This window comes from Schistocerca americana, chromosome 3 (assembly GCF_021461395.2).
Source record: "Schistocerca americana isolate TAMUIC-IGC-003095 chromosome 3, iqSchAmer2.1, whole genome shotgun sequence".
Taxonomy (NCBI): domain Eukaryota; kingdom Metazoa; phylum Arthropoda; class Insecta; order Orthoptera; family Acrididae; genus Schistocerca; species Schistocerca americana.
In genome coordinates this window covers 254,513,468-254,538,942 of record NC_060121.1, presented here as the reverse complement: position 1 = coordinate 254,538,942, position 25,475 = coordinate 254,513,468, and the positions used below count along the sequence as shown (strand labels likewise).

The window sequence follows — 25,475 nt, the reverse complement described above, 5'->3', positions numbered from 1 at the left end:
GCAACAAACTTCAAAAATGTAGGTCACGTGAAACACAATTCACACTTTTGTCACATGATATCCTGAAAGCCATGGATCAAGGAGGACAGGTAGATGTAGCATTTATCGATTTCCGAGAAGCGTTTGATTCAGTACGTTAATTATCAAGAGTACGATCGTAGGGGGCATCGGACGAAACACGTGTCTGGACTGAGGATTTGTCGGTAAGGAGAACTCAGCATGATATCTTGGATACAGAGGCGTCGACCGATGTAGAAGTAACTTCGGGTGTACCCCAGGGAAGTGTGTTGGGTCCCTTGCTATTCATGTCGTATATTAATGATCTTGCGGACAAAATTAATAGTAACATCAGACTTTCCGTTGATGATGCAGTTATCTACAGTGAAGTACAGTCTCACCGAAGCTCTGCAAATATGCAGTCAGACCATGATAATATTTCAAAGTGGTGCAGTGATTAGCAGCTTGCTCCAAATCTTAAAAAATATAAAATTTTGTACACAAAACGAAAAAAAACCTAGTATCCTAGAATATAATATTAGTGGATTACAGATGGAATTTGTAAACTCATACAAATACATTGGTGTAACGCTTAGTAGGGACGTGAAGTGGAATGATCTCATACGCTCAGTCGTGGGTAAAGTAGGTAGCAGATTACAGCTTATTGGTAAAATACCATGGAAGGGCAATCAGTCTACAACGAAGATTCCTTACAAATCACTCGTGCGTAGAACATTGCTCAAATGTGTGGGATCCGCATCAGATAGGATTAGCAGGAGATATTGAACGTATACAGAGAAGAGCAGTACGAATGGTAAAGGAAAGAAGGAAAATTGGGTTTAACGTCCCTTCGGTATCGACGTCATTAGGGACGGGGAACAAGCTCGGATTGTGTCAAGGATGGGGAATGAAATCGACCGTGCCCTTTCAAAGAGCATATGCCTGGAGCGATTTAAGGAAATCATGAAAAACTAAAATCTGGATGGCCGGACGAACACGAATCCAGCGTGATAACCACTGCGCCACCTCACCAATAGCACGAATGGTCACAAGATTTTTGACCCGCAGAGAGTATCACTGAGATACTGAAAAAACTGAACTGACAGACTCTTGAAGATAGACGGAAACTATGCCGAGAAAATCTGCTGACGAAGTTTCAAGAACTGGCTTTAAATGATGACTCTAGGAATATACTACAACCCCGTACATATCGCTCCCATAGGGTTCGTGATGACTAGATTAATTACAGCACAGACGGAGGAACTTAATCATTTTTCACGCGCTCCATGCGTGGATGGAACGGGAAAAATCCCAAATAACTGATACAGGGTGACGTGACCTCTGCCATGCACTTCACAGTAATTCACAAAATATACGAGATCTGTTCAAAAAATTCCGGAAAATTCGTAATTTCGCGCCAACGGTGCGTTGGAGCAGATTGTGGTTGACATTCCTGCGCACTCCTGTGTTGAATTCAAATGGCTCTGAGCACTATGGGACTTAACTTCTGAGGTCATCAGTCCCTAGGACTTTGAACTACTTAAACCTAACCAACCTAAGGACATCACACACATCCATGCCCGAGGCAGGATTCGAACCTGCAACCGAAGCGGTCGCGCGGTTCCAGACTGTAGCGCCTAGAACCGCTCGCCCACTTCGGGCGGCTGAATATATAACTGCCGGAAATTTCATTGTTGTATGTCTGTTAGTTATTGTTCAGTGCCGTATTGAGTAGAACGTTGTGTCGCACAATTTGCCATGTTCGAGATGGCAGAGTTAGAGGAGCAACGGGTTGAATTAAATTTTGCGTGAAACTCAAGAAAACCTTTACAGAGAGACACCAAATGACGCAGGAAGCCTACGGTGATGAGTGCTTAAGCCGTACTCGGTTCACGCTTAATGGCCGGATGGAAGTTAAAGATAACCTTCGTTTAGGCCCCCTTCGACGCCTACCAACGACGCTCATGTCAGGAACGTGTGTGTCAATCGAAGACTGACTGTCCGAAACATTACAGAAGAATGGAACATTTCAGTTGGATTATGTTATGAAATCCTGACACAGCACCTTGGAAAGCTTCGTGTTGCAGTCAAGTTCGTCCCACGGCTCATGAGTCCAGAAAGACGTCCTCGGAATCTGTGTGGAGCTTTTGGATCGCACAAATGAGGACGAGATGTTTCTTAAGAGAATCACAACTGGCGATAAGAAGTGGGTCTACGGTTATGATGTTGAGACCAAGGTCCATCATCAGGTCAGGTCAAAGGTCAAAACTATGCTGACTTTTTTCTTTGACTTCGAAGAATTAGTTCATGAATTCGTGCCACAGGGTCAAACTGTTAATCGATGGTTCTATTGGGACGTATTGCGACGCCTGCGAGGAAATGTAAGAAAGAAATGGCCTGAAATGTGGCGAGACAATTCATGACTCTTGCATCATGATAACGCCCCCGCATATTCATCCCTGTTGGTGCGCGAATGTTGCACAAACAACGAAATCACTCTGCTGCCTTATCTTCCGTACTCTCCGGACTGGCCACTGCAGACTTTTTTTACTTGCAAAGTTAAAAATCCCCTTGACAGGACGAAGATTGGCAGTGATAAACGAGGTAAAAGAAAATTCGCAAACGGCGCTTCCCGCGATCCAGCAAGAGGCCTACCAAGACTGCTTCCGGAAGTGGAAATAGCTTTGGGAACAATGTATCAATCGTGGAGAACAGTATGACTCTTGTTTGTTTAAATATAATTCTGATTCTTAATTTCCATTTGCCCCTTCAAGTTTGACATATTTCAGTAGTTATACCTTACTAGAATTGCCAGTGATGTGTGTGCCACTATATTCATATGCCATAATCATAGGTCGATAATTATCATGTAATTCACCCAGGATCAAAGTTCCTATCCATTCTTCACTCAATGTAAATGTCATTTTATTTAAATTAAATGCAATCATTATGATCTGATTGCAAAAGTAGTCTCCAACTTGCGTTTATCTATTTTGGCTGTGATTAATGTTCTAAGCAAGCCCACTCTACAGACGAGCCCACTCTTCAAATGCTTTTTGTAGAGCCATCAAAGTTTCTGCTGCCAAGAGTGTGTCCCTTATATGGGAATAATTTGTCTTGTCCAAGAAGAGTACACCTGGGAATGTTTTTCTGTTTCTTTTCTTCAAACAGTCACCCAATTTCCTTGGATCTGAGGGAGAATTCTCTACAACATTCCACAGTTCGCCGTGAACTAAATATGCCTTCACGGCAATTTCCATATTGAATAACTTTCTCATCCAATCGACTTTTCAAACACTGGGGATCCAGAGGAGGCTGTACTACACACTGAACAAATAAAATACACAGCAGTCTGCACATGTGAGTGATCAACTGATGAAAATAAAAATCAATCAGCACACATGTTACTTACAGAGTGAATTTCATCGCACAACATCTATTTTTAACATTAATAAAATGTTGCTTTTATACCAAAAATGTTGCCTGCACAGAAAAAAAAAGTTTTGTAGACGGAATTTTTTGAACATACCTCGTAGACATTGACCGACCATGTATGCATTGTGAAAATAATGTCCATTCTGCCCAGACTTTAAACTCTGCGCAGACGATCCGTTGTCAGGCGTTTCGCTCAGCAAGGTACACGGGTCTGCAGCAATTGAGGTGCAGCAACTGCGTGTGTTTACACGCAGGGTCAGCGACCGGCGCCGCGCGGCTGAAGGCTGCGGCACGGACGTGGTTGCCGAACCGGTTTTCTCCCGCAGCGACCGTTGCTTCCGCGCCGCCACATTCACCTGTCCCGTCCATGGTGGCCTTGCCTCTCATTTGGTATACCTGTGGGATCTCCTGGATAACCACGTAACCGTTCTACTTCTACTACTGACTTAGTACGAGCACTTTCTTGTCTCAGTCGATTATTTTTGGCAACTGAGTCTACTTACCTCAGAAAAACATTATAACCCCAAGTATTGTTTATATGCCTGGTTTTCAGACTGTACCAGCTGGGGTACGACAGAAACTGTACCAGGACCTCTCTTATTTCTTATTTATACAGGGTGGTCCATTGATAGTGACCGGGCCAAATATATCACGAAATAAGCGTCAAACGAAAAAACTACAAAGAACGAAACTCGTCTAGCTTGAAGGGGGAAACCAGATGGTGCTATGGTTGGCCTGCTAGATGGCACTGCCATAGGTCAAACGGATATCAACTGCGTTTTTTTAAATAGGAACCCCCATTTTTTATTACATATTCGTGTAGTACGTAATGAAATATGAATGTCTTAATTGGACAACTTTTTTCGCATTGTGATAGATGGCGCTGTAATAGTCACAAACGTATAAGTACGTGGTATCACGTGACATTCCGCCAGTGCGGACGGTATTTGCTTCGTGATACATTACCCGATTTAAAATGGACCGTTTACCAATTGCGGAAAAGGTCGATACCGTGTTGATGTATGGCTGTTGTGATCAAAATGCCCAACGGTCGTGTGTTATGTATGCTGCTCGGTATCCTGGACGACATCATCCAAATATCCGGACCGTTCGCCGGATAGTTACGTTATTTAAGGAAACAGGAAGTGTTCAGCCACATGTGAAACGTCATCCGCCGACCTGCAACAAATGATGATGCCCAAGTAGGTGTTTTAGCTGCTGTCGTGGCTAACTCGCACATCAGTAGCAGACAAACTGCCTGAGAATCGGGAATCTCAAAAACGTCGGTGTTGAGAATGCTACATCAACATCGATTGCACCCTACCATATTTCTATGCACCAGGAATTGCATGGCAACGACTCTGAACGTCGTGTACAGTTCTGCCACAGGGCACAAGAGACATTACGGGACGATGACAGATTTTTTGCACCTGTTCTATTTAGCGACGAAGCGTCATTCACTAAGAGCGGTAACGTAAACTGACATAATATGCACTATTGGGCAACGGACAATCCACGATGGCTGCGACAAGTGGAACATCAACGACCTTGGCGGGTTAATGTATGGTGCGGCATTATGGCCCCCATTTTATCGATGGCAATCTAAATGGTGCAATGTATGATGATTTCCTTCGTAATGTTCTACCGATGTTACTACAATATGTTTCACTGCATGACAGAATGGCGATGTACTTCCAACATGATGGATGTCCGGCACATAGCTCGCGTGTGGTTGAAGCGGTATTGAATAGCATATTTCATGACAGGTGGATTGGTCGTCGAAGCACCATACCATGGCCTGCACGTTCACCGGATCTGACGTCCCTGGATTTCTTTCTGTGGGGAAAGTTTAAGGATATTTCCTATCGTGATCCACCGACAACGCCTGACAACATGCGCATTGTCAATGCATGTGCGAACATTACGGAAGGCGAACTACTCGCTGTTGAGAGGAATGTCGTTAAACGTATTGTCAAATGCATTGAGGTTGACGGACATCATTTTGAGCATTAATTGGATTAATGTGGTATTTACAGGTAATCACGCTGTAACAGCATGCGTTCGCAGAAATAAGTTCATAAAGGTACATGTATCACATTGGAACAACCGAAATAAAATATTCAACCGTACCTACGTTCTGTATTTTAATTTAAAAAACCTACTTGTTACCAACTGTTCGTCTAAAATTGTGAGCCATATTTGTGACTATTACAGCGCCATCTATCACAAAGCGAAAAAAGTAGTCCAACTAAAACATTCATATTTCTTTACGTACTACACGAATATTTAATAAAAATGGGCGTTCCATTTAAAAAAAAAAAAAAAAAACGCAGTCGATATCCGTTTCACCTATAGCAGCGCCATCTAGCGGGCCAACCATAGCGCCATTTGGTTTCCCCCTTCAAGCTAGACGAGTTTCGTTCTTTGTAGTTTTTTCGTTTGATGCTTATTTCGTGAGATATTTGGCCCGGTCACGATCAATGGACCACCCTGTATAAATGATACCGAGACCCCCATTAATGGTGCTCACATAACCCCGTTTGCAGACGGTACGAATGTTGTTGAACTGATATAAACCCGATACTGCCTACATCTGCGTCTACAGGTTTCAAAAATTAATTATACCAATTACAGGAAAACAGCCACATCATGACCTGGATATCTAAATACAAATTAAATAAATTGAGAGTATTGTTGTCACCAATTTTTTTTAGTTGTCTACATAGATGAAAATTTCAACCGGAAAGCCTATATCCCCTATCCCGCTAACATCTGAAGTTCTGCTTGCTTTGCACCGAGCGAGGTGGCGCAGTGGTTAGCACACTGGACTCGTATTCTGGTGGACGACGGCCATCCTGATTTAAGTTTCCCGTTATTTCCCTAAATCGCTTCATGATTCCTCCGAAAGGGCACTGCCGGCTTCCTTCCATATCCTTCCCTAATGCGCTGGGACCGATGACCTCGCTGTTTGGTCCCTTACCGCAAATCAATCAACCATCTGTTTGCTTTGCGTTACGTGTAATTACGTAATTAGTATTGTAGTATTGTGTGTAGTAGAAGTGTAGCAGATCTGTCTGCTTACATCCATTCTAATATTACCTATGGCCTCACTTTCTGGGGTCATAATAAGAAAAACCTAAAAACCATGTTCTTTCTACGAAAATAAGTTTTTAGAATAATTATCAACACCATCCAAGCAGTTATTTCAACAAATAAATATTCTACCCTAACCATGCCTCTTTATACAGAAACGTGTAATTAAAATAAATGGGTACATCTAGAATTTCAAAACTGACTTAGATCTGCATTGATATAATACAAGGGTGTGTAACGATACTAGACTGTATAACAAACTTCTGATAATGTAAAAGAATTAAAAAAAACTGTCCTTTAGGAAAGCAATATTTAAATTCTAATTTTTTTTTAAATTTTTATGACCAACTACTATAGGCAAACGAATACACGCAATGAAGAAACGAATACTTGTATGAATATCAAGTGCTCAGATGGAAACCCAGTTCTAAGCAAAGAAGGGAAAGCAGAAAGGTGCAAGGAGTATATAGAGGGTCTATACAAGGGCAATGTACTTGAGGACAATATTATGGAAATGGAAGAGGAGGTAGAAGAAGATAAAATGGGAGATATGATACTCCGTGAAGAGTTTGCAGAGCACTGAAAGACCTGAGTCGAAACAAGGCCCCAGGAGTAGACAACATTCCATCAGAACTACTGATAGCCTTGGGAGAGCCAGCCCTGACAAAACTCTACCATCTGGTGAGCAAGATGTATGAGACAGACGAAATACCCTCAGACTTCAAGAAGAATATAATAATTCCAATCCCGAAGAAAGCAGGTGTTGACAGATTCGAAAATTACCGAACTATCAGTTTAATAAGTCACGGCTGCAAAAGATTAACGCGAATTCTTTACAGACGAATGGAAAAACTAGTAGAAATCGACCTCGGGGAAGATCAGTTTGGATTCCGTAGAAATATTGGAACACGTGAGGCGATACTAACCCTACGACTTATCTTAGAAAATAGATAAAGAAAAGGCCAACCTATGTTTCTAGCATTTGTAGACTTAGAGAAAGCTTTTGACAATGTTGACTGGAATACTCTATTTCAAATTCTGAAGGTGGCGGGGGTAAAATACAGGGAGCGAAAGGCTATTTACAATTTGCACAGAAGCCAGATGGCAGTTATAAGAGTCGAGGGGCACGAAAGAGAAGCAGTGGTTGGGAAAGGAGTGAGACAGGGTTGTAGCATCTCCCCGATGTTATTCAATCTGTATATTGAGCAACCATGGAGAAGAAATAAAAACTTTGAGGTTCGCTGATGACATTGTAATTCTGTCAGAGATAACAAAGGACTTGGAAGAGTAGTTGAACGGAAAGGATAGTGTCTTGAAAGGAGGATATAAGATGAACATCAACAAGAGCAAAACGAGGATAACGGAATGTAGTCGAATTAAGTCGGATGACGCGGAGGGAATTAGATTAGGAAACGAGACATTTAAAGTACTAAAGGAGTTTTGCTATTTGGGGAGCAAAATAACTGATGATGGTCGAAGTAGAGAGGATATAAAATGTAGACTGGCAATGGCAAGGAAAGCGTTTCTGAAGAAGAGAAATTTGTTAACATCGAGTATGGATTTAAGTGTCAGGAAGTCTTTTCTGAAAGTATTTGTGTGGAGTGTAGCCATGTATGGAAGTGAAACATGGACGATAAATAGTTCGGACAAGAAGAGAATAGAAGCTTTTGAAATGTGGTGCTAGATCACATAACTAATGAGGAGGTATTGAATAGAATTGGGGAGAAGAGGAGTTTGTGGTACGACTAGAAGAAGGGATCGGTTGGTAGGACATGTTCTGAGGCGTCAAGGGATCACCAATTTGGTACTGGAGGGCATCGTGGAGGGTAAAAATCCTAGAGGGAGACCAAGAGATGAATACACTAAGCAGATTCAGAAGGATGCAGTAGTTACTGGGAGATGAAGAAGCTTGCACGGGATACAGTAGCATGGAGAGCTGCATCATAACCAGTCTCAGGACTGAAGACCACAACAACAGCAACAACATGTATTTTCTTACGAAATAAGTGCAATGTACATTGTATCTGGATGAATAAACTATTGCTTCTGTTACTACTACTACTACTACTACTACTATTACTACTGCAGCGCTCCAGGCATTTTATCCCTGTACAAAGTCTCACCTGTGGTCGGTTTCGTTCACACGCGAGCGCCAAAACTGTGTGTACTGTGAGAGCCGTCCACTGTGTAATTTGGCACCTGAACGGCTAAAATAAGCTTGTAAGGGACCTACCTTGTACGATAAAATCTGAGTATGGGAAAAGAACGTAGGAACAAGCTACCTTAATAGAGTTTACTAATGACCAGAGCAAAATTCGTAATGGATGATTTTGACGAAGATCATATGGCAAATTCTCCAGACTTCATCGAACAGAAAGAATAGGAGAAGTGTTGTCAAAATATTTCAAATCATAATTTATTTGCTCGTTATAATAAATACGTACAAAACACAATATAACATTTGGTGGTGATGATGATGATGATGATGAAATCCCATACTCTGTAACAGAGCGTAGGGAGACCCGCACCGCCGTACTAGGCAAGGTCCTAGTGGAGGTTGTCTGCCATTGCCTTCCTCCTACCGTAGTGGGGATGACATTTAGAATTCCTTTTTTCTTTATCTTTTACATTATCTTCTTTTAATTTTAAGTGCCAAACAACATCGAAAATTGCAGGGGTTGGACAAAAATATGAAATCACCAAGAACACAACACATTACGATGCCGAATACGCTGTAAGAAGGTCGTTAGCGTTCAAAACAAATTCCAGTCGTTTCAGAAAGAATAAATACAGGTCCTGTATGGTTTTCAATGGAACCTTTTGCCATTCCTCCGGCAAAACACTCGCACGTTAAGTAACTATGATGGAGGTGGATGGCGATCATGCACCCATATCTCTAGCCCCCCGCCCCCCCCCCCCCCCTTGTGATTTTTTTTTTTTCCAAGACTCCAGAAGTGTCTCTGTTTAGTTAGTATCACCGTAGAGGTTGGTATAAAGGGCGCACAGTAGGGCTGGCAGTGGGATCAAGACAACCCGTCCTTGGGTTACGTTACTGAGTCGTCATGTAGGATTTCATTCCACCTGTTCTGCCGCAAAGTGCTCATAGTTCAAGTCCCTCGCAGAAGCAGCATCAGCGCCATCTGATTCTCTGGAAAATGCAAATCTGTATCCTATAATTTCAAGGTGGTCTAAGCGGAAAGCTATATTATTTGAAATATTGTTCTTAGATGCCCTTTGTTTCCTACTAAATTTTATAACCTTTAAATGGACAATACCAAACAGCTATTCTAGAGAAAAGATTATTAATGAATTTCATAAAGATAAGTATCGAAAAGATTGATTCTGTTGGATTTGTAAAGAATGTGTATCGAGACATCAGAAAATTAAAGTTACATTTGAATTTGGTAAAACTGTAAATAAGTCTAATCTCTAAAAGCATATACAAACAACAGATCATAAAAATCTTATGGCTGCTCAAAAAGAAAGAATTAGGAAAATTTTGGGCAAGGAATAGATTTCTTACATTCACCATAATTTATTTGATTAATTTTCTTACGTTCACCTTTTATAAAAAAATATTAAATTTTGTTTTCTTGTGTTCACTTATTATATCAATAAAATAATTATTTTGAAAATTGGTGAATGTGATAAGAAAAAATATTCATTTTTATCAATTTTTCTAAGTAATTTAAATGAGATTAAGTGAGTTAGACCTGAAAAGTAGATTATAGTAGTATATTTCTGTACGTTCTGGGTAAGTTTTCATTTTCTAGTGAACGAACGAGTGAAACGAAAGAGTGAGCTAGAAATGGAAACTGAGTCAGAACTTACAGAAATATCTTACTAGTACGAAAGGATCACTTGATGTGCAGATCAACAAACTGTTCTCTTGCAGTATCCTACATGATGATTTTGACTGCTGTAGCTGAGGTCTCGGACTGGGAAACTTTTACATGCTCGGCACTGTGTTGAACTCAGTATGAGGATGCTGCTATGTTGAGAGAGAGAGGGTGTGTCTTCTGGAGTGTCTCACATTGGTTGTTGTGGGTTGCAGCGAGCCCTTGCTAGTGTCTGTAGTATCAATTCATGTTGACAACTTTGGTGTGGCACTTAGATCTCCAGATGATACCACTGATCATGACGAGAAGACGAGATCGCTGTACCCACCGGCACTACCCTTGACATATTCATTGGTAGGATACAGGGAAAATGCAGTGTCTACAACGGAGATTACTGGGGACTGACACAGAAGAGAGAGAGCCACGCCCTCCAACCTGGGAGGATTAAGCGATTAAAGAATTATAAGGCAACTGGAGAAGATGGTATAGCAGCCGAGATGATAAAGTGGGGAGGCAACAGAGCAATAGACAACATGACCAACATAATTCACCAGATCTGGAGAACAAAGAAGTTGGCAGAAGGATGGAAGAATGTAATTGTAGTACCAATACATAAGAAGGGGGACAAGAGACATGCGAACAACTACAGAGGAATATCGCTACTAGAGGTCGGATACAAGCTGCTGTCAAAACTATTGCTCAAGAGAGTGGAAGAACAGGTAGAAAGTACAGTTCGGGATTACCAAGCGGGATTCAGGAAGGGAAGAGGTTGTACAGAACAGATATTTATCTTGAAGCAACTCATAAAACATAGGGCCTTAAAAAACAAAAAGACAGTAATAACCTTCGTGGACTTCACAAAGGCATATGACTCCATCGACAGACAGACTCTTCTTAGGATCCTGAAGAACAGAGGACTTGATAGAACTACACAGGAACTCATAAAAGAAATTCTGACAGAGACAAAAGCAAGGGTGAGATTCAGAGGAGCACTGTCAGAAGAATTTGAGATCAAGACTGGTGTTAAACAGGGAGATGGATTGTCACCATTGTTGTTCAATATAGCACTGGACGAAGTGATCAGGCAGTGGAGAGCAATAAACGAGGAAATGGGAATACCAAAGACCCATGTGGGGGACAAAAAGGACAACAGGGCTCAAGTGGACGGCCTAGCCTTTGAAGATGACATAGCAATAGTAAGTGAGACGGAAGAAGACGCAAAGACACAACTCGACAACTTAAGTAAGGTAGCCAGAAAGGTGGGACTGAGGATCGCCTATAACAAGACAAAGACATTAAATACCACTGCAGACTGGCAAACGCCGGAAGGCACTGAGCAAATGGTGGACAAATTTAAATACCTGGGATACTTTATAACAGGAAGGAACAGGAGCAAGGAGGGAGTAGCAGAGAGGATAGAGAAGATGAGGTCAGCCTTCTGCATGACGAGAGAGATATACAATAAAAAGAATATATCCACAGAGGCAAAGATAAGCCACTAGAAGGCAACGGTGAGAAATGCAGTATTATATGCTGCTGAGACGATGACACTAAGAAGAAATGGGGCAGGACAACTTGAGAAAGAAGAGAGAAAAATCCTGAGAAAAATACTAGGCCCCAAAAGAGGTGGTGAGGGATGGATGCAAAGACCTAGGGAAGAATTGTACCGGAACATGAGAACAATATCTGGGGAAATCAGACTCAAAAGGACAAGGTTTGTTAGACATGTAGTTAGGATGAGTATGGACAGAATGACGAAGAGAGTGTGGGAAACAACAGGTAGGACAAGGGGAAGACAGGAACCAAGTGGGTTGTTGAGCTTCGGAAGGACTGATTGGAATTGGGGATCAAGGTCGAAGGAAAGGAAAATTGGAGGAACAAATATACACCGACAAATATGCTGGAGATCAATTACAGAGAAGAATACAGGAAAAGATTAGCCACCAGTGGAGCCGACAGGAGAAACGGAAACTGAAGATGTCGGTAGAAGAGCGGGAGAGAAGAAGAGGAAAATGCAGTCCACGAAGGGGCTACCCGTGGTCCTACATACGCCATAACGCAAGAAGAAAAAGAGATTACTTATAAAAGCACTGTCGCCACCTATCCCCGAGTATTGCTCACTTGTGTGGGACCCGTGCCAAATAAGATTATCAGGAGATATTAAGCATATACAAAGAACACCGGTTTTTTTATTCATGGGTGAGCGTCACAGAGATGCTGAAAGTTCTGAATTGCTAGACTTTGGAGATAGATGCGAAAGCGTGCTTAACCCTAGAACACTAAAGAGGGGGAAATGTTACATTGCTACTAAACCATCGTAAATTTTACTACTCCAGTTTTATTCAAAGGAAGTCATAATTTACAGGTTATGCATTAGATAATTACAATTATTAGATCCCCAATGGTATGTTACTTACCATAGTAAATATAAAATGCTCTGTTTTACACTCTACTGCAATCGCAAATTTTATATAGGTTTAGTGGTCTAGGATTAAATAGTGAAACAGCACAGAGGTATTCAGGAACATACTATAACTCGCTAGTATCGCTCCGGCAGCCGCCGTGAAGACGAATTCAGACTAATTATTACGCGGGCACACAGGCATTTAACCAATGATCCTTTTCGCAGTCCATTTGCTATCTAGTGAGTGGTACAGTGGGAAGTACAGTACCCTCTCCCATTCAGTTCACTTAAGTATGCAGAGTAAATATTGATGGAGACTACGAAAACCTCATAACTCCAGTTGTCTGTGAAAACTCGTAATTCCAGTAACCAGTAACTCCATAATCAAAGAGAGGTTTTGAAAGTGCGTGGATTTCCATGATCTGTCGATAACCCGCTTCCACTGTACAGTTACACACCATGTAACTTTCTGTATCACTTTATATTATTTTTAAGAAACCGTTTTTACTTCACCTGCAAAATTTAACAAAATGGAGTTAAGTGATTTTCACTGCCTACCATCTATATTCACGGTTTTGTTCTATGCACCAAGAGGGACGTAGTATTCATAAGTATACCGTAGTACGAGGCTTATGATTAACTAACTGCTCGGTCACGGAAACAGTTACCGGTGCCGTATCCGATACTAAAAAAGGACGATTGCTGACTGACTGTGTGTCAGAATGATCCTTTTGTCTTGTAAATGCTCTGTCAGGCCTCTCCTTTACATACAAGTTTTTTGTTTTGTGGATGGCTGTTAATCTCTGCGCGAACGTGCTAATCCGGTGCAGCCAACGACAGCATCTCTACAAGTCCGTGATCGCAGCAGGGCGGCAAATTCTGCTACCTCTAATCATTGGTCGCTGACCGTGTCTTACTTTTCTCCTGCATGCTACATGGAGCATCTTCGTTTTTACCGTGTGCGTGTGCCACGATTGTTGATGCCGTTAACGGACGCTAATATGATAGCAGTCGTCCTGGCGATAATCTAGAGGCGCAAAAATAATCTTCATCACTGTGTGACTGGCAGCGGGAGACAATGTCGGTTACAGCCCGTGATAAATAAACTGTATACCTTTGCCACGGGTTAGAAACTATCCCTCTTTTGTGTGTCATAGAGTGTCAGCGATTCTAGAAGTCGGGAAAGAGGGTGGGTGGGGGGGGGGGGCTAATAGTTGGGGGAGAGTGGGTTTGGGGGAATGAAATATCGCTTAACAAAAGGAGAGTTGGGTCCTCCACCGACAAATTGGTAAAATTTGGTGCTGCTTAAAGCAGTTTTTGTCAACTGTTTTGGAGTTCAGGGTAAAAACGTGTCTACAGAATGTGTGTGCGCGGAAAAATAATACGATTTGACCCAGATGTCCCGCGATTTCGAAGTTTTTGTCTGGTGTCAGCAGTTTAAGTGTTGGTGGGCATACCCTGCATATTTAGCTTTCTTTATTATTGTTAAGTGGTACTCGTAAATTAATATACATCCAATGTAGATTAATAGATAATAAGACGCCCATTTTAAGTTAAATGATATTTATTGGTTTAGATAGTAAGCTATTTGCCGCTCTTGTTCTTTTGTTAAAATGTGTTACCCGCCTTGCCACCGCCCCTGTGTAATATGATGAACCATTTATGGGACGGTGGCAGTTGCTTCTTTACATTAGAAAAAATAAGCCCTCGGTCACAAATATTAAGTCAAAATTGACCAGGTTTCGACGCTACTATGAGCGTCGTCTTCAGAATTAAACTAACTGTTCTAAAACATATTAGGTATATAATACGTTAATAAAATTAAAGTTTGTACTGACAGGAAAGAGATGCAGGACTTACAAGTCACATTTAAAAATATCTAAGCCGGAAAGGCGACGTAATGAATAGTTGTAAATAAGATGGCGAGCCGCTAAGGGCCGCTCGTACTTCAGTGAACAAGGGTTGCAACAAGACTGAGACTAACGTGGAACGTCGCCTTTCCGGCTTAGGTTTTTTTTTTTTAATGCGACTTGTAAGTACTGAATCTCTTTCCTGTCAGTACAAACTTTAATTTTATTAATGTATTATATACCTAATATGTTTTAGAACAGTTAGTTTAATTCTGAAGACGACGCTCATAGTAGCGTCGAAACCTGGTCAATTTTGACTTAATATATGTGACCGAGGGCTTATTTGTTCTAATATAATTCTGACACCGTCACTGAACATTAGCAGCTACGTTCAAAGTTTTAAGTTGCTTCTTTGTTTCTGTTTTACAGAGTGTTATATGTAGCACTACTCTCTCACCATCGTCATCATCGTCATCATCATCATCAACAACAACAACAACAATACTATGGGAGCGCTACATTGTACACGCTCATATCACAATAACACACACTAAAAGTTACACTTACTACATAACCCACAGGCTTCGTCAACGAAATGTGGTAACGAGGCAAAGTTTTCTTTCTTTTTTTGCAGGTTTGGACGTGAAACTATTCACTGAAGTCTTTCAACCAATAAAACCACACGACACTAATTTCTTGCTGACAATGTGAATGTACACGTATACGCAGACATACTAATGATGGGATACATCCAAATTCGTAATGTTAAACGATTCTGTTTTCAGCATCCATTCACCAGTGACACACAAAACATCGACATTAGTAACTCGAACATTATCACACAAAAAATTACCGTTACGTGTAAAAAAATATCGAACGATCGAGAAAAAGCTGCGCGTTTAATTACAGATTTACTAGTATTTACAATGGAAACTCTCAAAATATCACAGTTGAATTGATATTTATTGTGAAAACTCTCGAATCAGTGGAAGTTCTATTGTTGCAAAGATCATTGTAATTTGTAGAATAGCTGGTGGGCGCCATAGGTAATAATTTAAGTAGACTATTTTGTGGCAGGAATTCCTTAATGGTGTTTTGGACCTTTTTCCAGGAATTATCTAGATGTGGTAGTGTTTGTGCACAAACGTCGAAATGGTCAGCACACCCTCAAAACAGGAAGTTTTTTAGGCGTAAGCGGAAATTGTAGCTGTATTAATAAATACGGAATCTGCTGACTTTTGAGAAACATGGAAAAAAGTAAAATACCGTACTACTTTAAAAAAAATTATAAACGTAAGCCTAAATCACTCACTAAAAGAAATTTTTATGTGTGCACGTTAATCAAAACAAATCTGACTACCTTGTCACAGCATTAAAAACAAGAAAACATGTTTCTAAACGCCCGACTTCTGTGCACATTGTCCCGTATTCGAAAATCGATTGTCGGTGACCCGCAACTCTGTACAGCAGGTCAGTGAAGAAGAAGCATCGTGGTGACGTCATGATGTGTGACCGAGACGAGATGAAAACTGTCACACAGCGACAGACGCGTTTCGCTTGGCGGCGTTCGTTGTTTATCCATAACAAGGATGTACAAAAGATTTGAAACCTAAATTTTTGACTGGACAGATTTTTATCTTTGACTGGTGAGTGAGAACAAAAAGGGACAAATATTCACTACAGAATATTGTGTACGATAAAGAGTAGTGACAATACGCTTGATACCATCTTCAAACGATGGTAGAACGCGCAAATTTTTTAATTAAACGACACTATTTTAAGTTTGTATGCGAAAGTTGCAAAATTGAGCGGATGTCAGATTAGAATTGAGCTTTACTGTACTGAAGCTGATAGCTTTTATCAAACAAGTGTGCGCAGATTTTGAAGAATTTTTCTCTTTTTTCATTTCGCCGTGGCTGGACGCAATTCCTGTCACTTTCAAACACAGGCCACACCATCTGTCTACTAGTTGGATTAGTTTTGTTCTGCGTGTTTGAGGTTTCGTTACAATTTTTATATTCCGATTGACAAAGATGTGTAAAGTTTATATAACAAAGCCAAGTCTGCCATCATAAAATGTAATTAGTGTTTATAATATATCGTGGTTGAAAAGTAAGCTTAGCAATTAATAACAATATACAAATGAAATATTACAAAAGTTGTATACTGTATCTAATGATACAAAAGAACAAATTCACAAAGACATCAGACCTACTTTAAAGCCTATAAATCTGCACCATATGTACCGTTGTAAGCTCAGAACACATTATACAAGATTCGTTTAGGGTCCTATGCTAAAATGTCTGCAAATGATTGCACCAATGCAAGCAAAAGTTGGTACCCAGTTTTTTGAAACACTCTTAATATGTTGACTTGTAGAACTGTGCAAAAGAAAACAGATGACCTAATGATATGTTTCTGTCAACCATGAGGCTTTGGATTTAAATTGGGCACACACATGCCAACAAACATTATAGGATTGTCACATGTGAAACATTGACTTGTATGTTTTGAACAGAACAAATCCTGAAAGGTGTTTGTGGTAGTTTTCTCCTCTAGTGAAAAATCTAAATTTTTTAAACACTAATAGTGTAAGTCATGACAGTCTGGCATGTAGTGCAGCTTATCTGAACAGTGGATTCTGAAAACTGACTTGATGTTTGGGTCAGAACTACCTGCAAAGTTAAACACATTTTTAAATTTATGTTGCATTCACTGTTGATGCTTTGTGAAATTTAATGATTACAAAATGGGGAGGGGGGACGAGGCTGCAGCATCTGTGCCACTGTTTCCCCGATTTTTTACGAAATTTTTATATAATTGTCTTGAGTGTTACTGTCAGTTCTATGTGTAAGCCCATTAACAGTAAGTCTTCTTTTCCCTATTAAGTTACATCTGTATTTAATTATTATTATTATTTTGCCAATGTGTACCTAATGTGCAATTTTGTTGTCTGTATTTGTTCTGTCTTTAACTTGGCCTAATATTTTTCTTAGTATAACCTTCTGGTGGTTTATAATTTTTCCATAATTATTTTATTCAGTTACCATGTTTCTTTAGCATAAAGTGCTTCTGAGTGCATAGTAATTAAGGACATTAATTTATTTGTTATAGGCGTAGATATCTTTTGTTAAGTGCTACATTACTTTCATGTTCATAGCTCTTGAGTGGATTCCTTCTGTTAGACATATTCCGTATTCAACTTAGAAACACGATAAAAATTAATTATGAGCAAATGAGAGTTATTATTTCTTAAACATATTCCTGAAGACCTAATCTGATGTTTTACCAATTTGAAGATCTGTTTGTTGTGCATTAAATTTTAGTTTTCATCGCCCAATAGTTAATGTTTATAGACTGCCTGAATTACTGACTGACAGGTTATTTGAGTGATGATCATGTTTTTCTTTTGCCAACAGATGTAAAACATGTTCCCTTGTGGTGCCTGTGTGCTGTGCTATATTGTGCTTGGTGGACTTGCTCTGTTGATTCTTGGATTGTTTTTACTGAAGGTTTATGTAAAAGTAACATGTGGTGTTTGCACCAGCACAAAACGCATGGAAGGAAAGACAGTGATTATAACAGGAGCCAACTCAGGTAAAATTTAGAAATAGTAAAAGCACTAAATGATAGAGACTGTGTATTTGTCAGATTGCTAGCTCTTTGAACCTGTACCAATGTTGAAAAATCTGAAAGAATCCGAATGTGCTCTTCTCATTAACAGTGTACAATAGCAGATATGAAGGACCAAAATTGCCCTTGTCTGCTGTTTACATGAACATTGGCTGGGGAAAAAATTGAATCCAAGGAAACAGAAAACTGCTGATTCAATATTTCTCAAATTTATCATCAAAGTTGTTGGTACATGTTTAGATCTGCCTATCAAAATATGTATCTAAATCATTGGATAATATCGATATAAGTGAAACAATAATAGAAATTCCTGGATGGAGCAATTCATAAAGTGAGGGAAAGGCAGTCACTCTGTTAACTATAATGGGACATTGTGTGGAGTACAGAAACACATAACAGGAAAAACACACACACACACACACACACACACACACACACACACACACACACACACACACACACACACACACACTGGATGCAGGGGTGGAATTGTGAACATTACAGTTATTGACAATGCAAAATAGACGGCTTCCACTGATGGTCCTGTTCTTTCTTGTTCAAGTCCATTGGTTCTAACCGTTCAGAGGGGTTTATGTTGTAACCATTATGCCACATTAACTAGTTTGATCACTGAAATAACTGTAACTTACCTTTGTTTTTCCTGCAGGTATTGGCAAAGAGACAGCATTTGAATTGGCAAGAAGAGGGGCAAGAGTAATTATGGCATGTCGCTCTATTGATGTTGCAAAGAAAATCCGTGGTAAGTTGTAGCTGTAATTATGTCACTGTTAGACATACAAAATAACTGCACATTAGTGTGTACTTTCATTATGCAAAACTTAAACAGCTGTTTGGGCAAATTAATTCTAATTTATGATAAACGTAACCATTATTATTATTATTTTTTTTTTTTTTGTAAGCCGGAGAATTAAAAATGGGAGGGGGGGGGGGGGGGTGATAATTTACACATCACCTTCTTTCTTACAGCCCAAAATCAAGAAGGCTCTTCAATAATATGAAATTAACAAAGCGGAACATTAGTACGCAGATGTAACTATTGTAAACTATTTTGCATATTGTGCTAAGCATTAACAGACTGATGACAGGCAACTTTGACACTTCTATGGGCCAGCAGCTGATAATAGAACATGACTTAAAACACTAACTTCAGTGTCAATGATGCTCTCTGTATTCTTGGATAATTTGTGCAAAAGTCTTGCCCCCATGCAAATGGTTTAAAATAAAATTTTGTGTGTGTATAATTTACTCATCTTCCAAAATAATTTTATTTGGTTCCTTGATATTACGTCAGGTATTGCAGTTGGTGCCACAAGTTAAATACGTGTGCCTTCTCTTTTGCCAGTGCACGTGCAGTCTTTTCCCCTTCTCTCTTTCTCCCCTCTCCCTTTTCTGCCACCATCTCCCTTTGCACCTAGAAGCCCTATCTTGTCCCCACCACTTCTCTGCTTGCTCTCAGCAGAACATCTTTCTGTACCCCCACCTTGCTATGCGTCTCCCTTCCTGCCCTATGCTGGCTCCTTACCTGCATCACCCACTTAGATTACTGCTCATGTCACACACAGTTGCAGTTCACAGTTGAAGTCAGCGGCACATGTGTGCATGTTGTTGTGCTTTTTTTTTTGCGCGCGTGTGTGTGTGTGTGTGTGTGTGTGTGTGTGTGTGTGTGTGTGTGTGTGTTTAAATGACGTAATAAATTATATGATTGAGACATTGCTGGCCAGTACTTACCTACATGGGAGGTGGAATGCCTGTGCTACCAATAGGTTGAAGATTAAAACGGGAGTAGGACATCCTTCTGTAAGGGTGAGGCAGCAGGAAAACAGAATATCACTGCATTCCTGATATCTACCCACAACTGCTTCAGTTGTTAAAGCTCTTTCAAATGCTACAGTGACTGGTTATTCCACAGTCAGCCGGCATTACACGAAACAATAAAACTAATTAAAGGAAATTCCATGTTGATGGTAGGCAATGAGAACCCCGTAACTCCACCTGTCTCTGAAAGCCTCATCATTCCTGTAACCAGTGACTTCATTATCAAAGAAATTTGAAAGTGCATGGATTTCTCTAATCTGTAAATAACTGGGAATCTGCTATATAATTACACATGTAGCAACATTATCTGTATCTCTTGATATATATTTTAAGAAACTGCCTTTGCTTCTCGTGTAAAATTTAACAACATGGGGTTATAAGGTTTTCATTGCGTGCCATCAATATTTTAAATATCCCAAAGACACCTTGCTTAACAAAACATCACAGTTGTAATTTATTAACCACTCCTAATTGTAATTAATGTCAAGAAAGAGCCAAATTATTGCTGAAAAATTTGTGGTGTTGAAGTTATAAATTTTGAGAATATTTTTTTCCCCACTCTGGCCTTTGGGGACATCATGTTTCAAAAATTGTACAAAGCTAGTAGCTCATTTTTATTTGCAGTGACAATGTTCTCGTAAGTGTTCAAAACTCGGCATAAGAAACTTTCTATCATTGACTGTGACCAACATTGAAAGTCGTTTCTTGTCATTCAGGAACTATACAGTCATGTTAAGATAGTAGCACACAAAAATGGAAATTAAAAAAGAGATCTGTTGTCTAAAATAATAACAAACCAACATGTTAGGTGTGAAATTAGTGATAACAGCAATTGAAACAAAATCCTAATTGTTTTCTTGGATTAAATTTTGTTGCTTTACTGTCTGAATGATACATGTTTGACATATGCTGTATTTTTGTTTGCCATAAACCATGTTTTCTTATGCAGATGAAATAGTAGCAGCAACTGGCAATGAATCAGTATTCGTGCAGCCTCTTGATCTTAGCAGCCTGGAGTCTGTTCGAAAGTTTGCTACTGCCATTAAGTCTTCAGAGAAACGTCTTGATGTGCTGATACACAATGCAGGTTGTGCACATGCATTTGGACCCAAAGCCACAGAGGATGGACTGGAACTTACTATGGCCACCAATCACTATGGACCGTTTCTACTGACACACTTGCTGATTGGTATTTTTTCTTATTCATTGGTTACTTTTAATTATATTTGAAAGTTTTAACAAAATTGTTAAATATGAGAACTAATGAACCTTTCTTATTCACTTTGTATCAACAGTAGACATAATAACTTTGCAGTCTTGCAGTTAGTTTTGAACATTTACAAAAGTATCACGCTATGCATAGAATGAATATGTACAAGTAGCACATTAGATACTATTATATAAATATTTATCACCATTAGTATACTGAGGTATGCAAAACTTGAACTATTCATAACACAGCTCAGAAATCTCTGAGTGACTACAAACATTTTTCAATTAATAAGTTTCAATTTGCCTATAAAAATATTTCCATGGAGTTGCATTATATTATTTGGCAACATAGTACAAAATTTTCTGCCAGCATCAAGTGGACTGTGATCTGTAGTTCTGATAGTTTATCAGATGTTTCAACTGTAGATAGTGATACAGAATAACATTAGTTATAATTCAACAAGAACTTCATTATTGTCCTTATTCAGTCTAAGTTCGTTCATTGTTAGATATTCTAGATCAGTTTAGAGTTCTCTTTGTTTTGTATTGCTAGCTAATAATTAGGGCCCCGGCCAATGAATGATGTCTCACAATTATAGTTCATTACCTTTGAGCTTTGCACTTGTGTTAAGTCATTAATACAGAAAAGAAACAAAAATGAAGTGAGAATACTTCCTTGGGGAACTCCATAGTTGACAATTTTGTATGCTGATTTTACTCCTAGGATTTTTTACTTTCATGCTTATAACACAGTTTAGTGCACTGTCTTATATGTCGGAGATATGAACATATATAAACTTTAGTGCTATTATTCTTATATCATAAATTTCTAATTTGGATAATAGTACCTCATGAATCACAGAATCAAATGCCTTAGGCAAATCTAGAAAAGCCCCAGTGACTTTGTTTCTGCTGTGGCCACCCGCTTCGGACATCGTAGCACCTACTGCATCGGCGTCCCACTTCACGTCCAACCTACACAGGATGCCTGCATCACAGTGCATATATTCACCAGGAAAACCTACATCATCTGTGTTGTCAACACAAATATTTACTGGAGGCCACAAAACAACACCAGGTCTCCACCAACGGCCGCCAGGGACCGCTACCCATCCATGGAGTGTGCAGAGTAGCTTCACCAGAGGTTACAGCTAGCCCAGAAACTACTTTGATACACTAGGCATGTCATCAAAAATAGTTCCAGCATATACATCTGCAAAATGGGCTTTGTAGGCGGCACACTGGTGGCAAAGGGCAGTTTGACACACCGCTTGGAAGTATACAGTGCTGCCATCACGGCAACCATAGCCAGACGTCTCTTCTAGCTGGCTGATCTCTTGCCGGTGCACTTGGTATAGTCGACAAACATCGTGACATTGTATAATTGTTTGATTGTGGTCTCTCCCTGTGGAGAGTGGGTCTTTTCTATTATTATTTGTTATTTTATATTTGCAATGATCCACAGTTGGAATAGTCTGTTGTTCTTTTGGAGATTGTATTATTGAATCATTTTGGTGAGTCCTATTGTTTTCAGATTTGTTTTTTTCCCCATTTCCATTCTGCTAGTGCAGATACTTCAGTTTCCTTTATCCAGTGTGTTTAGCTGTTTGTGGAAAAAAAAGTTGCTGTTGTTGTGGAACCCATGCTGTAAGTTGTTTAATAGGTTGTATATACAAAAGAAAGATTCTGTTTGGTGTAGAATTACCCTTTCAAGTTACTTGCCAAGTGTTGAAATAAATGAAATTAGCCTGTAATTATTTTACACCAATTTTATCTCAGCAATTTTTTAATAGCTTACAAAAGGTCCCCTGGCTAATTGAACTGCTTATTAAATGTGATATTGATTTTCATTAATTCAGTTTTGCATACCTTAATTAATGCAGATGATATATCATCCCTGCCACTGTATGTTTTTATTTTGAGTTTTGAGATTATTTTCATTACCACATATTCAGTTGTGCCCCTTAGGAAATATGACTTACTCATTTTAATGGAGTTTATTTGTTGTGTTTGTTCCATTTATTCTTTGTATGCATTACTAAAATGTTTTCTGAATGCCTCACATACTGTTTTAGACTCACCCGCTAACATTCAATTTTCTTCTGTTGTTATATTACTGCATCTTGGATTCCTTTATTTGTGCATTCTTTGTTTAGTATATTCCATGCTGTTTTACTAACATTACTAGATTCGCTTAACTATTCAGCGTAATAGTGTTTTTAGAATCTCCAGGGATTCTTCGTACGTTTTTCTGGTGTTTTAAAATTTTACTAGGAAGTATTGTAATTTTGTATCTCTGAATAGCACACATCGGTCTTTAGTCTTTTCCTTTAATTTGTGGCTTTCTGGAGGAATTTTAAGATATTTCATGTACTCTGATTTCTTTAGTTTATTTTGGTTAAGTATCTCATAGAAATGGTCCATTTTCATTGATATCATCTCATCTGTATATGTTCTGCCAGTCTGTGTGTGTGAGGTCCTCATTTATAAGTGATTAAGTAATTTTGTGATCTGTCTTAATCTGTGTGGCTAGAGTTGTATGGTCCAGAGGCACTTTTCAATACTTCATACTAGTAATTCCTTCATATTTAGATTTGTAACAACATGACCAATGCAAGATTATGAATCAGATGTTGTTCTGGTTGGTACTAAATTTATACGGATATTGATGTAGCAATGTAACAATTTAGATTACCTAAGATAATTTACATTCTTTGTTAGTCAGTTTTTACATCTCTTATTGTTAGTTTATCCAGAAATTCATCTAGATACATACAGTTTCTGGGTCCTCAAACTCTGTGCCATTGCCTTTTAAATTCCTACCCTCTCTGAACAATTTCATAGATTGAGAGCATGTGGCACTTTTGATAGTTAATTGCCTGTTGGCTGAGGACATTATACTTTTTGGCCAACCTGATACGTACATTCCACACCAGATTTTGTCCTGTCTCAATTTTCATTTAATCTATTGCAAGGAAAATACAATATCAAACTGAAAAAATGCACATTGTCATAGCACAGGTTCTCTGTTATGCTAAAGGTAGGAAGGAGACCATAGCAAGTCTAATACCGAGTGTTCTCTAAATCAACGTCTTGTTGTGCACTGTGCAGTTTGAGCCACAACATTGAGACTGATATTGTAGCACTGCAGAATACATACATCACCCATGAAGTAACAGTATCTACTCTGTTTGTATGCATTGCAGCAAATTTAAAAGATGAGTAAGAGGGGTCAGTAGCTGATCTTGTGTGGGGTACTAAAGAGGTTCCCAGAATACCACTGCCCTGGATGGAGTGTGCAACGTATGCATGTATGCATTTTTCTCAATATGGGCATGTTGCATGATTTAGAGTTCGGTATTGTATCTGGCATCGCCCAGGAAAGTTTCATGCCTGCAGTGAATTGCCTTACTACAGCTACTCTGCTCTCTCTCTCTCTCTCTCTCTCTCTCTCTCTCTCTCTCTCTCTCTCTCTTTCCGTGCTTTAGATAAATGCCACCAGAAGCTGTTGTTTTGATCAAAAACTCTGTACAAAGATGGTGATGCTGGAAAAATTTGAGTGCGAAAGTTATTTTCTTGTTTAAAAAGTGGGGACATGTTAATTGATGACAAATCTCATTCTGAATGTCTGCCGCCCAAACATACAAAAATGTGAAGAAAATTTGTGAATTTGCACCTGAAAACTGACAATGAAATATTGAACACATGGCATAGTTGAATGAATAACCTTGGACCTCGGTTCAGTAAACTTTAGCCGAAGACTTAAGAATTAGAGTGGGTACTGCCAAATCTGTGGTATGAATACTGACTGATCAGTAAAAAGATCAGAGAATGGAAGCATGCTTTGCTCTGGAAAAAAAAGCCCCAAGCTGAACCAGAATGTTTTCTTAGTTGTTTCTGGTGGGGAGTCATGGTACCACATAGGATCAAGAAAATGCAAGGAAGGGGATATCAGCCATCACTACAAATGGGCACGAAAATGTTTCCAACAATGGATTCACAGATTGGACAAACATATGGTGTGTAATGGAAAATATTTTGGAGGCAATAAGGTTGTTTAAAAGTATTGAAAAACGTAGCTTTAAAAAGAATCCTTTACTTCTACCTCCCTCGACTTTATTCTTGTCCAATATAATCCTTAAGTTTCATACTGGCCACTGGCCAGAGGACAGACAC

The 25,475-nt window shown here is 39.4% G+C and overlaps 1 protein-coding gene across 3 annotated transcripts in view; it reads left to right on the top strand.

Annotated features, from left to right (window-relative positions):
- LOC124605570 (retinol dehydrogenase 14) overlaps nt 1–25,475 on the top strand; it is a 129,190-nt gene that overhangs the window by 83,195 nt on the left and 20,520 nt on the right. The window contains exons 1-4 of one of the 3 annotated variants that reach the window (XM_047137346.1): nt 16,132–16,264; nt 18,038–18,215; nt 18,919–19,011; nt 21,037–21,276. In XM_047137346.1, coding sequence (XP_046993302.1) covers nt 18,047–18,215; nt 18,919–19,011; nt 21,037–21,276 — 502 coding nt within the window. In that variant the 5' untranslated portion in view covers nt 16,132–16,264; nt 18,038–18,046. Of the gene's footprint in view, nt 1–16,131; nt 16,265–16,578; nt 16,697–18,037; nt 18,216–18,918; nt 19,012–21,036; nt 21,277–25,475 lie in introns of those variants that run through there. The other 2 variants (XM_047137347.1, XM_047137345.1) reach the window with 2 other exon arrangements.